This window comes from Athene cunicularia, assembly GCF_003259725.1.
Source record: "Athene cunicularia isolate RWA chromosome 6 unlocalized genomic scaffold, athCun1 chr6_part1, whole genome shotgun sequence".
NCBI lineage: Eukaryota > Metazoa > Chordata > Aves > Strigiformes > Strigidae > Athene > Athene cunicularia.
Genome location: NW_020799105.1, coordinates 1,140,913 through 1,158,274, shown reverse-complemented (window position 1 = coordinate 1,158,274; position 17,362 = coordinate 1,140,913). Strand labels below are relative to the sequence as shown.

At 34.3% G+C, this 17,362-nt stretch overlaps 1 protein-coding gene across 31 annotated transcripts in view; it reads right to left on the bottom strand.

Annotated features, from left to right (window-relative positions):
- Positions 1-17,362, bottom strand: part of KCNMA1 (potassium calcium-activated channel subfamily M alpha 1) — a 529,533-nt gene that overhangs the window by 139,452 nt on the left and 372,719 nt on the right. For all 31 annotated transcript variants that reach the window (XM_026850996.1, XM_026850999.1, XM_026851000.1 and 28 more), the window contains 5 exons: positions 10,459-10,569; positions 8,470-8,575; positions 6,975-7,057; positions 4,708-4,777; positions 2,740-2,895 (listed from right to left, as the gene is read on the bottom strand). In XM_026850996.1, coding sequence (XP_026706797.1) covers positions 2,740-2,895; positions 4,708-4,777; positions 6,975-7,057; positions 8,470-8,575; positions 10,459-10,569 — 526 coding nt within the window. The remainder of the gene's footprint in view (positions 1-2,739; positions 2,896-4,707; positions 4,778-6,974; positions 7,058-8,469; positions 8,576-10,458; positions 10,570-17,362) is intronic.

The window sequence follows — 17,362 nt, the reverse complement described above, 5'->3', positions numbered from 1 at the left end:
GAAAATATTAGGAAAAAATATAATATTTTGAGGTTTCCTAGTTTGTTTTACCTCTAATATTGGGCAGACTGTTTACACAAATCATTTTGCTGTAAAGTAACACTTAATGAGTTAAATGTGTGCAATGTCACCATCAATCATATTCATTAGTGTTTGACTGACCAAACATTTATGACACATTAAAATCACTTTCTAATCACGTTATGAAGGAGGAGGAACAAACACACATTTCAAGCTTTCTTTTAAAAATAGAGAAGTTTCAGTACATTTTCCTGGAAATCTCCTAACTCGTGAGAGACTCCACTAATGTTTGCCCAAGGAATTTATGAAAATCTGACAGTACTTAAGTTCAGTGCTCTGAATGAAAAGGGGTGGAAGTTCTTCCAGGGAATGGCCACCTTTCTTTTCATTAGAGTCCTCTTTAACAATTCCAACCAATGTAGTTTGCTCTTCTACAATACACTGTTGATTCACAGCCACCACTCAGTAATAGTTTTCTCTTTCAAATACAGGTTTAGAGTGAGAATGCTTGAAGAAAGAACATCTGTTCAGGTAAATAAAGAAACAAACCTTTTGTTGTTGCCAATTGAGTTGGATTTTCATTAAGAAATGTCTCAGTTCTTGTTATGTTTATTTTGCTTTAGATTTTAATATATTCAGAGATCTTTGGAAATTCTATGCATTTTACTTGCCTGAATGATTAATTTTTAGTTAGATGGTAGATATCTTTTTAATTAGTACTAATGGAGTCTTGCATTGTCCCAATGCACTATTTTATGACATTTTTTCTCTCACTGCCATCTAAAGATGACATGGGAAGTAACACAAGTTAAGGTATGTCTGCACACTATTCTAACTGTATGTGATCACAGATACAAGAGCAAAACTGACATAGAAAGCTTCCTCGAAATAAAATTCATTGCTATTTTTTAAGCCTATTCTGTATATATAGAAATATTCTGATGTAATCTGAGTAAGTGCCTTGCAGAGCTGAGCCTTCAGCTTAAAACTGTTCATCAGTGAGGTAGTCCATTCTGTCACTGTGCTGAAATTATTATATCTTATAAAACAAGAAAATATAGTATTGAAAGTGGGTAAAATAATGGCATAAGTGGTTAGATATATTCTCTGGAAAGATGCTACCTTTACATTTGTAGTTTTTGACTTGTCTGAACTTTTTAACTACAAATCCAGGCCATAAATGTGTGTGTGTCTAGTACAGTTCCCCATAATCAGACATTTGTAGACTTTATCACTTTCTGAATCTCTCCATTTTCTCACTGCAAGTTTAAATTCAGTAGTAAAATAACTTGAATTAAGGCTGGGGCTTCTGAAGATACCCATATATTTGGATCTCCTTCAGAAAAAATTGTTCCCTTCTGATTTTGGAAAGACAGAAGTTGAGCAAAAGTTTCATGTCTACTTCTGATGTCAAGAGCAAGGTTGTCTCAGTAATCTGGATATATTAGTGTGACTGTTACAAAGGTTTGAGATTCCTGAGAGTCTTGGGTTACCACAGCAGACACGAGTGAGGGAGATCAAAATGACCAGCAAAAAGAATGAAATTCATAAGATACATAGTTTTCTTTTGGGATATAAGTAGAAAGGATTAATATCAAAGGGACCATATCCTGATGAGTCATAGATAGTTCCCAAGTTTGGCTTTACTGAAGTTAAAGATTTTTTTTTTTCAGAACATGAATAAAAATGTAAACATCATAACTGCAGACAGTAAACTACAGAGTCCAGGCCTTGTTTATATATTGAAACCTGGCATTTTTTTTTACTATATGTGATAGTCTGGAACATTTTTGACACACAGGAGTCTGCTGCCTCCAAAGGATACCTTAATAAGAATTTCAGGCCTTCATAAGAACTAAATAATGACTCAGTGTCCTGCACTGATATGTGCATCTCTAGAACAGTCCTGGCTTTCTCATCTGAGGACATTAGGCTTTTTTTTTTTTTTTCTCTTACTTGGACAATGGAGTTGTAGTGGGCCATGGCCCACCTTATACTCCCGTTGTTTCCCATTCCATTAATAACACTCATCGGATTGGGAACTGACCGTCCTTTATGTTTGAAATCAGTATTCAAGAAAGGCACGAAAGGAAGCACAGATTGCTGCAATCAAGGTCCAATGAACTATTACAGCTGCTGTAGAAGTCTAGGAATGGCTGCATTAAAATTTGACATTTAAGTCCAAAAGAGCTATTTGAGAAGAAATAAATACACGAATGATGTTGTAGGAAGTTCAGGCTTCAGTTCCAACACATGTTCCTTATTTACTCTCATAGTCAGAGGTCCACTAACCACTTGATGTAAAGACTAAAATGATGAGTCTTTTTTTCTAGGCACTTTGTTGCTATACAGGACATACATTAATCATATTTTTGTTTTAGCAGCAGGGGCTTTTTTCATAGATAAACATGTGGTTTGTCTAAAACAAAGCAAAATACACCAACAGAAATATCTCCCTAGAAATGGGTGATGCTCTGAAAAATAGTTAAAGGCCAAACATTTTCTGAATAAAAATAAAAACATAACTTGATAGAACCTCGCTCATTGCCTGGTTTGCAGCAGAGAACTTTTGTATGGAAGTGTGTACTGGTTTGTTTTTTTTTTCCTTACAAAATCTGTTAATGTGTTCCTATCTGTTTCATATTTGAGTCATGTTCTCTACTCAACTCTGACAAACTGAATTGCAGACTAATACATTATAATGAGAAAAGACATTACCTTTATGAATGACCTCATAGAGAAGAGGTTGGCTAACATTGTTGAAAGGCCCGGTGCCAGGCAGCTCTGGGCTATGAAGCCCAGCTTGAGCTCAGCAAGACAGATTGCATCATCCCCTTCTTTCCAGTTCCAGCTTGGGATATTTAGCAGATGGGCCTGGGAAACAAACAAACAAACAAAATACCCCATAGGTTTAAGCACCAGAAATACTTCCTCAAATACAGTACTATTGAAGGAGATAGCAGTAAATTATTTTCTTTGTTACTGGCTTGACTTTTTCTGAGTAGTCAGAAGCACTCCAAGTATTTTAGAATTTAATTCTATGCTAAGAAATGTTCCAGTCTTACCTATTATAGATAAAATCTTACATTTCTCAAGCCATATTCTGGCTGTGACACTCTGCCATGCCCATCCTCAAACCCGAACAAAACACAGAATGTTGTAAAGCTTTCCTTCCCTTCTGTATATTCCTTTTACAGCACTTTGAGCTACTCTCTGACTCATAAGGCATATACATAATATACAGGAATCTAATATAACTTAGAATACAACTTGTGTGAAGCTGCAACCTTCATAGGACATTGTCACTTAATACGGTAAACACAACATCTTCTGTCCTTTCTATTTCATTCCTTTCACCCCAAAGGATAGCATGTAGTGAAAATCCAAACTTTTTCTCAAGTCTGTATTTGTAAGGACAGAATAAAGAAAACAGCTGATCAAGACACAGATTGACACGGATCAGTTAGGTAATAATATTGTTCAGTTGCTGGCATAACTCTATCAGATTCTCTTTTCCATCTACCTGTACATTTGCATAGACATAAGTAAACACAGAGGCCTTCGTGCTTGTTTCTCTTTGTAAGTTAATATCACAGTTCAGTGCTTTGATAACAGATCTTGAGGACACATTCATTGGAAATACAAAGGACAAATGCAGTATTTAAAAGACCTTCCCCCCTGAACCTGTATCGAGAGAAACATCTCAATTTTATTATATAAGACGACAGGCTCCTTCCATTCATGTATGGGAAGAGCGCATCACAAGCAACAGTAACTGCTCTTGTTCTAGACAAAGGTTACAGCTGTGAGGAGTTGATAGTTGCCAGTAGTCAAAGTTTCTAAGTACCAGAATTACTGTGTATTTCATTAAATGAAGTCTACCTAGCCAAGGTTTCTCTCCAATGCTGTCAGTGTTTGATGCTTTTCATGCTTTTAGAAATAATAAAAGAAGCAGATCACATATGAGTAGTCTGTCCTCTGATATATTCTTCCTAGCCCAGTTAACTAGTATTTTATAGACTTCCTCATCTCAGTATTAAATGAATTGACCTCACTGTGTTTAAATGTCACAGATTTACCGTAAAAAAAATGCCAAATTCCTTTCCAAAGTGGATTTATAATTTTGATCTCCACAATATTTTTATCAATAAATTCCACAACTGCATTATGTTTTACATGAAAAAATAATTTTATTTATTTTGTAGCTGCTATTTGGCAATTTCAGGTCTACATTGTCATGCAAGAAACTAAAAAATCACAATAAATCTCCAATAACACAATACTACTATGCTGCTTTTTTTTAAATTTTAAGAATCCACAAAGAATTGACTTCAGATGACTTGCCTAGGGGCCACCAATTCACCTCGGGTAGTTCTAGTGTAATAAGCTGAGCAAAATTTAAAGAAGCTGAGCAGTTAAAAGCTCATCTGGAATCAACAGCAACTATGGACACTATAGGTTTGAGAATTAGACCCTAGGCAATTAATAAATAATCAATTTGATAAGGTCCCTTGCATATATAAATAAACTGAATTACCTTGCAACTGGATTACATGACAAAGCTTATTAGGATGTTTTTGTTTGGAAAGAAAAATGCTTACTATTACTGGAGCTAGAAAAAATGTGTATGAGTGAATACATATAGCAAAAAGATCTGGGGAGAGATGCTGTTGGTTGTCACATTACCTTATTGTGATACTGCAACATCTGAGTGATAATTCTTATCTTCGGATGATAATTCTTTATTGAAATAACTCTACAAATAAAAGAAAAAGCAATTAAAATACGTTTTAGCTGATAGGACATTTAGATAATGTATCTTAATACCTCTACTTTACTGTGTTGTTAAATCCCACAATTGTCTGTACCCCCTTATTCATCTAGCTGTAAAGCATACTGATTGAAATCAGACCTATGCAAGATTTACATTTAGTCAAATTCAGTTAATAACCATCGGCCAATATTACAGAACATTAAACTTCAGGAATTATTCAGCTGAATGGTTTGCTCTTACAGAATTTGCAGAAAAAAAAATATTTAGCAGATACTGTTCGGATACTGTTCTCATTTGTTAGGCAAATAACACACTTGCAATTATTATGTCATCTTCGGTGATTATCTTCACATCTTTGAACCAACACAATGGATCAAGTTTTTTAATTAAGTCTGAAAGAATGCCTTTCCTTCTGCCCCATCACATATTATTTATTTATAGTTGCTAGACATTCATCATATTCAAACACCTTGAATTTTTATGGATTATTTCAAAGCTTGATATTGAAACTGATATCTGAATGCTGAATTTATAAAATATTTAGCTACTCCCATAATCTGCAGATTTCCTGAACTCTTAATTATTTAGTGAGCCTAAAATATACTCAGATGTGGACAGATTAAGTGGCTGAAAAGAAAAATGTTTGAGAAATTAGTGGATTGATAACATGTTATGAAGAGAGTAATATACAATTTAAAAATGGAAAAAGCATTGAACAGAGAAAAAAAGTCAAAAAAATCAGTTTTGCATACACAAACTAAAGGTAGATAAAAGAAGATAAAACAATCAAAAAAAACCCTGAATTGTTATGGAAACATCAGTCTCATAAGACTCAATGCCATAAATGTTTATAGGTTTATTGTAGAAAGTATATTAAAAACTGCTCGTCTGGCTTGCACTTTGAAGCATATCAAAGCTAGAGCATGAAACAAAAAAAAAAAGTTGTATGCATGATTTTAATTTATGTTCTCTTTTGGAAGGAGCAAACAAGTCTTCCTTCTAATTTTCCATTTCTTGCTGAATTATTTAATTAAACATTCAATGTTGTTGAATTAAATTCATTTAAATGTGAGAAAACATAATAGAATTCCACGTTCAAAATAACACTTTGGCATTAAGTTACATTAAATGTATTACATCTATTAAGAATGCACTAATCTACAACTGGAATATTTTTGATGTATTTATGCAATTAATGTCAAAATAAAGTTTCTCACATTGCAACTCAAAAGCATGTTTGGAAAATGAAATTAGGCATAGTTAAGCCATACACCTTCCACAGACAGCCAGATCTATTTCGCACAGTGAACTTTTTCCAGAGGAGACATGGTGTCGTTGAGGATTGTCAGTGTTATGCTAATGGTTGGACTAGGTGATCTTCAAGGTCTTTTCCAACCTAGATGATTCTGTGATTCTGTGATTTTAGTTTTTAAATGGAGAGACTGGTCTCATTAAAACCAGGGTTGTATGAACAAAACACAAACAATGGAATGGCTTAGGTTTGTTGTAACTCTAGCTGCCATCTACTGACTCTTTCATCTCCTTCCTTCAGAGAATAGAAGGGGGAGGGCAGGACAAGATCTGGTGGTCCCTAATGTGGTAAGTGCCTTGTCAATCAAAATAAGCGATATTTGGTCTTCAGTGTAAAACAGAAGGATGGTGCTAGAACATTACCATCATGAAGTGTATGCCTTGCTATCCCCTGACCAGCACAATTACTTGTAGGAGCAGATGTATCAAGGAGCAATCAAGTATGAAATGATTAAGTGTGATTCTGTCCAATCATTAACAGCAGCCCATGCAGTACATGCACTCAAGCAAGATACTGTTGCAACAAAGTAACTGCATTCCCTTTCCCCTCATTTCTAAAGACAAACCCTAGGTCTAGCAAAATGACTACAAGTACCAAAGCTTGTGCTCCAAGTGTCTCTTCTGACACACTCTGAAGCAGTTAAATTAAAACAGTTTAGGTAGAAATTTAGGGTATCCTCATCTCTGGACTTTTTAGACAATCTTGTAATTTGTCCCATAGAAAAAAAATAAAAATAAAAAATCCTGCAATGTTCTTCAAGTGCAACAGATCAGCAATAAAGCTCCCTGTGGGTATAGCCTATTTGCACACCAGAAGCTAGTTAATCAGAGTTAAGAACAAAAACCTCTTAAAAACTAATGAGTTTACCTCATAATATTGGAGGCATCTTCAGCATCTGGGTCAGCACAGTATTTATTGGCAAGGATTAGGCACGCATCAGCTGACTCTATCTGAGACACCGAAGAAAAAGCAAACATAATCAGCACCATCTCTTTCAAGCTATTCTTTCAACATAAAGCATTAGGGAATCTAACACTGCCATCATGATTGTGAATGTCAGTTCTTAATACTGCTGATGCTACAAGGAGTTAGTGTGAGTTATGTGAGTGATTATAATAGCTCTCATATATACCTAGCAATTTCTTGAAACTTGCTTATGATGCTCAGACCAAGTCAGTAGTTCAACTATTGACTCTTACATTGTATCAGCTCAGGCACAAAGGTGTAATGGACATATCTTTTGCAACCAGATACTGAAATTTAGACTCATAAATCCATAGGAAGTTCCTGTTACATTAGCAGAGTGCTCTCGCAAGTCCTGCAGCTTTGTTTGGGAATGTAAATACTTTCCTATTAGAGACAGGAAGAGGTGGCTGAACTGATGATTTAGAATCTGAGCACCAGTTTTAGAAAGCATGAGGAGGAGAATGATCTGTTCACAGGTCCTCTGTGTTTACACAATCCTTAGCTCTATTTAACTCAAAGTGGATGACAAGAGTATTTCCCAGTGTATACAACAATACGTCAACACAAAGAAGGGTGGAATAGAGAACACAAAATACCAACACACAATTTTATAGTCATAATTAGAATTTGTTCTAATGAACTGGAACAGCGTGTATTGGGTTACAAAAGGTTAACCAATTTCTGCAGCCAGAATGAACAAAAGTCATGATTAGTACTCCAGAAACTGTTAAGATTGCACTAAAATATTACTGGCTTAAGTAGCCAGTTTATATTCAATTAAAAAAAAAAAAAAAAAGCATAAAGGAGTTAATGCTGTATCTGACAGCTTGTCACCTTTATTTTTCTCCATTTAACCATCATGCTTTGCTATAAGAGTACAAACTAATTTACCATAGAGAATTCTAGACCATAAAGCCATCTCATTTTAGCTACCAAAGATCTTAAGATTAAGATTTTAAGATTAAGGTTTGTTTATATTTTTAATAGGATTCTAGACAATAGAAAAAGTGTTTTACATGTGAAAAATTATTTTCTAATCGTTCTCATGAAGGTAAACCAATACAATTTTAAGCAATAAAACAATGTTCTATTACATCAAACTAATGTAAAATAGACTCTTGAACGAAGTCCCAGTGTAAAATTCATAGAGAGTTCAATAGAATGGCAGACAATGTATTTTAAGTCACAGAGTTACTGTAGCTTTGAGGATCTAAAAATACAAGGAAAAGAATTTTTATAAGATTAGATACTATCATTTCTTAGGCAAAGTATTAGAGATGGAAAAACAATCTTTCGGGGTTACATGAAGGAGAGCTTCACATTTTTTTTCCAAATAATGCAATTAGTAATTTTTTAAAAGTCAATTAGCAAGAGAAAAGAACAATAGAGCTGTTACCTTCACTCTCGCCAGGTCATGGGGATTAAGGACTGAACCCTGATAAAATTCCACCTGAGTGAAGTGTCGTTTAAAAAGAGCTTCCAGCTCAAGGTTAGGAGAGATACTGCATTGGGAATAAAAAGAAAACACAAGTACAAATAAGAATAAGAAAAAAAAAAAAGAAGTTTCCATAACTGCCCCATTACCTTAATTTATAATCCAACCAATTTATTTATTTTAGGTATTCAGACTTCTGCTGATGCTTTTCCTGCAGTGTGGAAACAGTGTGCAGTACTTAAAAGACAAATGCTATACTGTGTTCACTTCTGTCTACAGTGCTTCCAGCCCACTTCACTGTGCTACTCTGCACATTCACCATTTTTCTGTTTCTCACAGAGGTCAGTCCAGAAGAATTGGTGCCAACACCTGAAAACATTCTCACACAGCATTCTCCACAGTTGTCTAGTAAAAGAATCACCCTCTGCATGTCCCCACCATTCCCAAAACAGCTAATTGCATCAAATGAAAGAGCTCAATGCAGTTTTTTACTAAAAGCGGTAAAAGGAACCCTACATAGACCCTGTGGCCTCTCTACATTTGAACATAATTATGCTGTGACTTTCTGCCTTTCATTTTGCCATAAACAAAAAAAATTATATGGATCACACTCTATTATATAATGCGGCACCAACCTTGTAGATACTTTTTCTGATGCCACTCATTAAAAAAGAAGGGATTTAATAGCTAAAGAGTAAGCGCATGAGATATTTGTCATGCCAGATGGTAAATCTAGTAAAAAAAACAGATACATGCAAATATTTGTCTGTGAAGGTACAGAAGAAAGCAGGCATAAACAAGTAGCCAGGTCTGAACTCCTACATGTGTGTATGTAGTTTCCTGATTCCTATCACTGTGCATTTTCACTGGGGAACTCTGGATCTACACATTCCTCTCACATTCAATTCTTATTATTACATAGAGAGAGAAAATAATCAATGTCTAGTTCAATTTAAAAGGACTAGATAAAAAGAAAAAAATGTGCAGGTGCTGCTGATTCTTAGTTTTTCAGCTTCCTTTACTGAATCATCACAAATTATTCTTAAACTTTTTAATAATTTTTTTGACAAGAATGAAAGTGCATAACTTGCTGCTAAATGCAAAAATATGACTCATTCATAGCTTGCAACACCTGTAAACAGATGCCATTCCAGGCACAAAAGACCTTGCATAGTGTCTCTCTACCACAAGACTATAGCTAGCAGCTTCTCCCATAGGCACCCTACTTGATATTGTATTACAAGTAATACAGAATAGTTACATATAACGTAAACCAGCAACTGCCTTAAGACACCTTTTCAAATCCACCACAAGAAAAATGGTAAAAGAGCCATACTAATTACCACCATGACAAGAATTTTTTTTTTTTTCACTATATCTGTAAAATGATGTATCTCATTTATATTAAAGCTAAATCTGTACCTATATTTTCCTTTTTATAAATATTTTTCAATATGAAATAAGCATTTTTTCCTTAAGTAATCAAAGGTTAAAATGTGTTTTCAGGTAGCATAAGTTTATATGACATAGTATTTTTCACTAATTTTACTGATTTTACCAATTTTGATATTTTCACAAGAAATATTTGCCACTAAAGAAAATTCTCACATCTATTTATTAGTATTTCAATATTTTTAGTATTTCATTATTATTAGTATTTCAATATTTTTCATAATTCCATTTCCACTTCAAGTATGGGTTTAGTGATCTACCTCACAATCAACATGACTGTGTCTGAAGTGTGCTTGAAACACCTATCCTTAGCAATGGATTTCAAAAATTGCAGAAAACAACTTTTTCAAAATACATTGTTAATAAATGTATTTGCAAACATTAATTTTAAGGTTAGTTTAATCTTGAAAGATCCTCTGTCTTTCCAAAAAAAAGACAAGTCTTAATTTAATGAGTTTTTGTAACAGATGATAAGACTAATGTTGAAAGATTACTCACTTATGCAGAAAGACGATTTCTACGTTGACATCATCCCTATCCTTGTGCAGGAAGTCCTTCAGGAAGTTGGACACACTTTCAAGTGTTATGTGACCACAGACAACTATGTGCCTGTTACAGAAAAATCAGAGTTAATCTTGCAAAGCAAACAAGAAAGCAGAGAAGGAAACGATAATTTATTGGCCAAAAGAGTATCAGTGTTTTCTTGATGTTCCTCTAGATCCTGTTTCATGAAGTCAGAAAGGAAAACATCAGTTCAAAAAAAGATGCTTTACAATTGCAGATACATATATACTCTCACCTGCAAAGACTACTAATAATAAACCATTTGGTCAAGTTCTATCACACATTTAACAGTAAGTGGCATCATTTATATATATGTTTATACACTGTATTAACCAGTTCCCTTCAAAGTCATATTTTATTTTATACATCTTTCTCCACATCTTCATCTCCTCTACTGAGATTTACTGCTTAAATTTTTGGTTTATGACATAATGAGACAGAAAATCTCCCTAAAACGATTCAGTATTTTTCCATAGTTGAAAGCAGACACTTAAGCCAATAAAGGCAGTGCAAAGCTTGGTAATTATATGCCATAAGCTGTAAAAAATAAATCTTTTTCCTACCAGAACTCCTACAAGAGTATACTTTACAATGAGATATCATTTGTTGCACCATTGCAACAGATGGCTTAGAAAATCAAAGTTTGCACAGACTGTGATGTCAGAAACACTTTTACTGCTCCACATTTCCATTACTAGATGTAGCTGACCATGTAAAGATGGAAGTACAATATACTACACACACATTATTGAATTCTACAGCTTAAATTCTAGATGCTGAAGGAGAGGAAAATGCACTCTTCATGACTTAAGGGATCTTTGCTCCTCTATTACTGTAAAGCAAAGCCCCAACATTTGTGATTAGAATATCCTCCACTGTTTCACAACTTCTCTCACGGAATAAAATCAACCCCAGCTTCCATTACTGTCACAGGTTTAAGACAGATGATGATTTTGATATGCCTATTGCTAACACTTCCAATAACCACGCTGCTCACAGCAGTCAGGATGAGGGACAAGGTGGTATAGATACAATTCCTGAATTAACAGAAAGTCAACTTCATTACAGTCACATAGTCTATACACAAGCGCTACAAACACACAATTTCACAATCTTATTCGGCACTTCAAATGCCAAATGTGAAGTAATTTCAAGGGTAAGGGGTGGACCACCCAGGTCTAACCTACTTCTAATTTTCTGTGGAAAACTCAGCAATGCAGAAACGTCATTGGCTGGAAACAACAAATAATAGGTGGCACCGATGATTAATTATGTAGTGGGTTATAATAGAAGTCTGTTCTTGCTTCATAATTTGGTGCCTGATAAAATGTGTGAGAAGTGTGTACAACTCATTGGAAAAGGGATAAATATGCAGAACAAAGAATAAATCAGTAATATGCATCATGAACAATATCACCATGCTGTACTGTTACTTTTGCAGTGCTTCAGATAGTGACTAGGAAAGCAAAACACATTAAACTATTATACCAGTCCAGCACATTCTTATGATATTGCTCTACTAGTACCACTTTAATAAATAGCACAGCACAGAGTTTCAATGCTTTATTTAGAAATATGATAAACTCAAACACCACTTCTGCAGAAGTTTTTAGTGAAGTGACAGCACCAGGACTCAGATGTAACTTTAGAAACAGCAGTAGTCAAAAACTTCAATGCTTTCATTCTTTTTAACAGGCAAGGAATATATGGTTATATGAGACTCAGATCATGCTGGGTTATATTAAACATAGGATTCAGTACTATGAACTTTTATTGCTAAACTAGCTACACAGAGTGTCCTCTTTGGCTTCAGTAACATTTTGCTCAATTTTAACCTAAGTTTTTGGTGCAGTAAGTGTACAGAGCACTGAGTTCTCAGATTTGAAATGCTTAAAAACACAAAAGTCCCAGCATTACAGCTTTCCTGTTTTATGATGCGGTAAACACAATGTCAGAAAGAAAAGACATAAAATATATTAGCTCATCCTTTTTTTGGTGTAAAGGGTCCTTAAGAGGTTTCCTCTGAGACCTTTGCAGCTTGGCTGAGTTTGCAGGACACTCTATACAGGATAAAACGATGCCTGTATTCCCCTCTTCAGAAGCACTCTTCCTCAGTTTCCCTAGTGGTCAACTGCCAGAGCTGCCAGCGCTATGCGTGCATGTGTTATTACGCTCTGTTAGGTCAGGATAATAACCTTCAACACAGAAGGGTAAAATATGATTTCAAGAGCTGAGATTCATCCCCCACCAAATGGATGGATCTCCATCCAATATATCAATGTAAATGGAAAACCCCAAGAAAGTTCCAATTCTGAAGAGATGTTTTAGAACTTAGTGGTTTATTAGATCTAATTCTGAACAGACTGTTTGATACACTATGTTACATTAACATATTGGAAAGTTCCAGCTGTCTAGTGGTATTCAGAACTTTTTTACTGACTGTAAACCCATCTAGCATCAAAAAACGCAAAGGCCCAAGAAAACGATAACGCAGCTAAAAATATTCATTTGTATTCCTTATGATGTCTGTACACATTTGCTAAGATGACTATTTTTAAACTATGGGTATTATTTTCTTCAAATGTTTCCAACTATTTCTAATTAAGAAATTGAACTTTCCATTTGTGTAGTTGATGCATTATTTTTAATAACATAATTAATTTCTGATTGTAGGCAACTGCTTTGTACAGATCCTATGCTGTTAGCTTTAAGAGGGTCTCTTCCTGAATGCTCTTGCACAGAAAATTTACTTCCTTCCTGGGAGATTTCACTTCATATGTTTCTCTTCTGATATTAATTAGAGTCCGTATTTTAAAAAGATGAGTAAACTGAAGAGAAAAACTACAAGCCAGATAGAGTGTGATTATTCTACAGCAGAAGAAATGTTCATTGGATCCTAAGATTACAAGATAATTCAGGTTGGAAAAGACCTCCAGAGGTTATCTACTCCAAAAACCTCCCACCAAAAGCAGATGCATTTGGTACAATAATTCGATCCTGTTATGGTTCTCATTCAGTAGGGTTTCACAGCAATTTGCTCCAGTGAAAATAAAATATTTGGCTGTCAAATTCTCTTGCATCTGAACATCAGGACTGAGTTTTTTCAAGTGTCAGAAGGCATCTGCACCATGGTTTCGTTTTAGCACTCTGATTTGGGGCTGGACATGATCTATTCTTCTCTTCTCTGCTGTTTTTCCATAGTGCAAGAGAGTGTCCTGAGCAGTGATTGCAACAAACCCTCCTACATTTCAGTGTTTTCTGATGAGATACTTACATTAATTTTTGGTTGAAATCTTTCCACAAAAACAAAATCTCTTTTTAAAATAAATTACATTTTCGCTTAGAAGTAGAAGAAATTTGAAACAGATTTCCTACTTGCCTGGAGAGAGTTATTAGGTACATTATTTAAGAAAATTTAGAAAGCTTATATTGTTCCAATCAGTCCTGTATAAGATTTGAAGATTTGTAACTTCCTCTGCTTGTTCCAGTAACCATTCCCTTTCCATGTACCAGACATTTTTTTTCCATGCACCAAGTTTAAGCAAAGCAAACATACTGGATATCTTTTGCTTTGAGCTAGAGTTAGTTGGTAGGAAAATATTGTATTAATAATTTGGGGTCAACAGAAATGTCCGACCCTTTTGTTTATGAAAAACCTCAAAACTATTACAGTATTCAGCTCAATTATTATTATTTACTTTTTTGTTTGTTTGTTTTTCATTCTTTAAAACAAAATTTAGAAATTCCCTTACAATACTAAATACTAAAAACCCCACAATTCAGGAATGTAGACATTTTTATGGCTGATAAGTATTCAGGTTTCTGTTAAGTAATAGTTGTCATTGGTATCATGTTATCAGAGGTGAAATTGTTTTAATATACCAATGGGAATCCATATTACATGATTGTGATGCTTCAAAAATAATATTTTACAGGGAAACAAAAGCTTACCAGGAGCCATATTCTATCAACCAATAAAGCCACACTAATCCATTCTCTCCCATATGTACTTAACATTCGCAAAATTAATTACTGTGAGAAATATGAAAAATTAGTAAAGTTCTACACAGTTGATTTCACCTGTGATTCTACACAGTTGAAATTCTCTAAAGTACCTAATTTTTTTCCACTCAAGTATTGACATAATGACACATTTGCTAAAAATACAATAGCTTCTTATAAAGTAAACAAAAATGGTGTTAAAAGGTCCACAGCTACCACAGATACAAACAGCTTCAGGAAGAAAAAAATGAAATAAGCAAAATCTAAAACATCCAGAATTCTGACATGGGATAACTGAGAACATAAACTTAATCCATGTAAATAGCACTGTAAATGAAAACAGATCCACTGTGAATAGGATCCTTCAAAAAGGATTTTTGCATCGTTCTTTGTTCAGAGGACACAATACAAAAGGCAAATCTTTTGCCTGTTTATTTTGAAAGAAATCATATCCATTTTATTGGAACAAATATAAAGAACTTGAAAAAAGCCACTCTAATCTGTCATTATAAATCAAAGATAGTAAACATGAAATTCTGTTTAGCATTCAGTTGAATACATGGTATTCACTTGTCAAGTAACTAAATGAAGTGTGGCACATATTGATCTAGATGTCTCTATAAAACTATAATATTTATATCAAATACATACGCTCAAATGTCTTTATGGCCTTTCTGCTTAGTGTTCTGATCATGCCTTCATCTATCAACCATCTAAATACTTTCTTTGTATAGCAGTAGCAGGCTATGGTTGAAGTAAACAGGTTCTTGTAAAGTCTAATCCTCAACAAAGGATGTGTCTCAGTCACTTTTTCTTGTTAAGAAAAGTCAATAAATGCCAACAGAGACTGTACGTATGGTCTTCTTGTTTATCTATTAGTGGTATGCATTCTTTAAATAGTCTAGTTTACAATACGTTTCTAGATGCTCATGCTTTTCATAATTTACTTAACATTATTCCAGACTACTAATTTGGTTCCATTAAAGCAAAGCTTTATGCATGTGCTTATGTGTCTCTCTTATTCAGTTAAACACATGCCTTATTTTAATATAAACTCCTCTCTCAGACAAATAGAGTAATAGGTCCTGTACAGTCATGATTTCATGTTTTTCTTTTTTCATAGAAAACTTGAATCCAAGGATGGTCCTCTAAGGATCACTTATTTAACCAATGCATATAGTGAGCCAGAACAATGTTACAGTATTTTAAGCAATAAAAAAACTTGCCTATGTATTGCACATATGACAAAAGCAAAGACTGAGAACAATTTATCTATAACAGACCCTTCTGGACCGAAAAAAGACACATCAGGTTGGTTTTTAAAAAACAATTCTAGCTGGTATGAAACTAAAGTGTAACTCCCAAACTTATCTTTTTTTCATTAGTCATTTATATCTGTGCAGATATGAAAATACTCTGAAAATCAAGACAAGATACAAAAATACTCTGAAATCAAGACATGATATTGTTTTTAAAATTCACCTGTAAGCTATTTTCTCATCTGATTCTCAAAACAGGCTGTAGAAATCTAGTACAGAGGCAAGAAATCAAAAATACTCAAGAATATAGCAAACTATCTGTCAAGTATGTAGCATCCCAGCAACTTTATTTTAACATTTGTTCTCCTGTTTGTTAGAAAGCAGATTTTCATTATGCCCTTTACTGCTGGAGGATTAAAAATTTCAAAAGGATTGAAGCTACAGAGAAGCCAAAAGCACTGACTTTCAAATATGTATCAACATTAAGTGTATAAAAGAATTTGACTACACTGTGGCTATCGATGGGATTGCAGTATATGAGAACATGTCTGCGGTACCTTTAACTTCTCTAAATTGGACCTGATAGCTTCAGCTACCAACTATTTGGGAACCAGAGTGAACTTATGCAGCCTGTACTAAGGCTGTTGTGATTAATTCTGACAGAAACTATCTGTTCTTTCCAACAGGTTCCACCCTCTTTGAAATCTCTTTTATATCGTGAGTGAAGAAAAGGAGTTAATAGCATAAAATGCTCAGAGCTACACTGTATATGGTATACAGTACAGATAAATGGAATGACACTGGATCATATGTCAGATGGACATAAATGGGAAATCATTAATGTCAGGCATTTGAAAGCTACCACTGATGCGGATATTAATTTACTTTGTGACCGATATAAGTATGTAAAATTAGGACTCAAGAAGGAATAAATTCAAATTCTTTCAAACATAAAATTGGTAATGTGTGACAAACAGTCACACACAAGACCCTAATTAGTTGTGAATTATCACAGCTATGGAACTACATCAAGTGCATTGACACAAATCCAGGTTTCAGTCTTGCTCAGTGAATATTGGTGGTGTGTCACTGGCAACCTTTAAATATTAGAAATTGTTTCTGAAGCACATGGAAATAGTACAGAAGAATTCACTTACACAGGTCCTCAAATATTTTACGCCTACCTAAATGAGATTTCTACTAGAGAACAGGCAGATAGAGTGCATTCCGGATACTTTAAACCTAGATAAATAGCACACTCCTTTGTTTAAACTGCATATTAGAGCTCACATCTAAGTCTGTTAGCAATAGCATGCTATCGTGATTCACTGTGAGCTTCTTTGTTTATTTCAATTCCCTTGCTCAGTTACAGCTAAATGAGTTTATCTTACATTTTTATGATCTAAAGAATCGTGCAATGCTTATGTATAAAGCAAGTTAAGAAATAAAAGTTAATATTCCTTGCTTGATACATACCTCTGAAGCTGCAATAATAAAAAGAAAGCATAGTCATTTGTTTCTTCCATGGTCAGATTAGTTAACAGGCTTCCACTGTAGCTTAAACTAAAGGATGAATA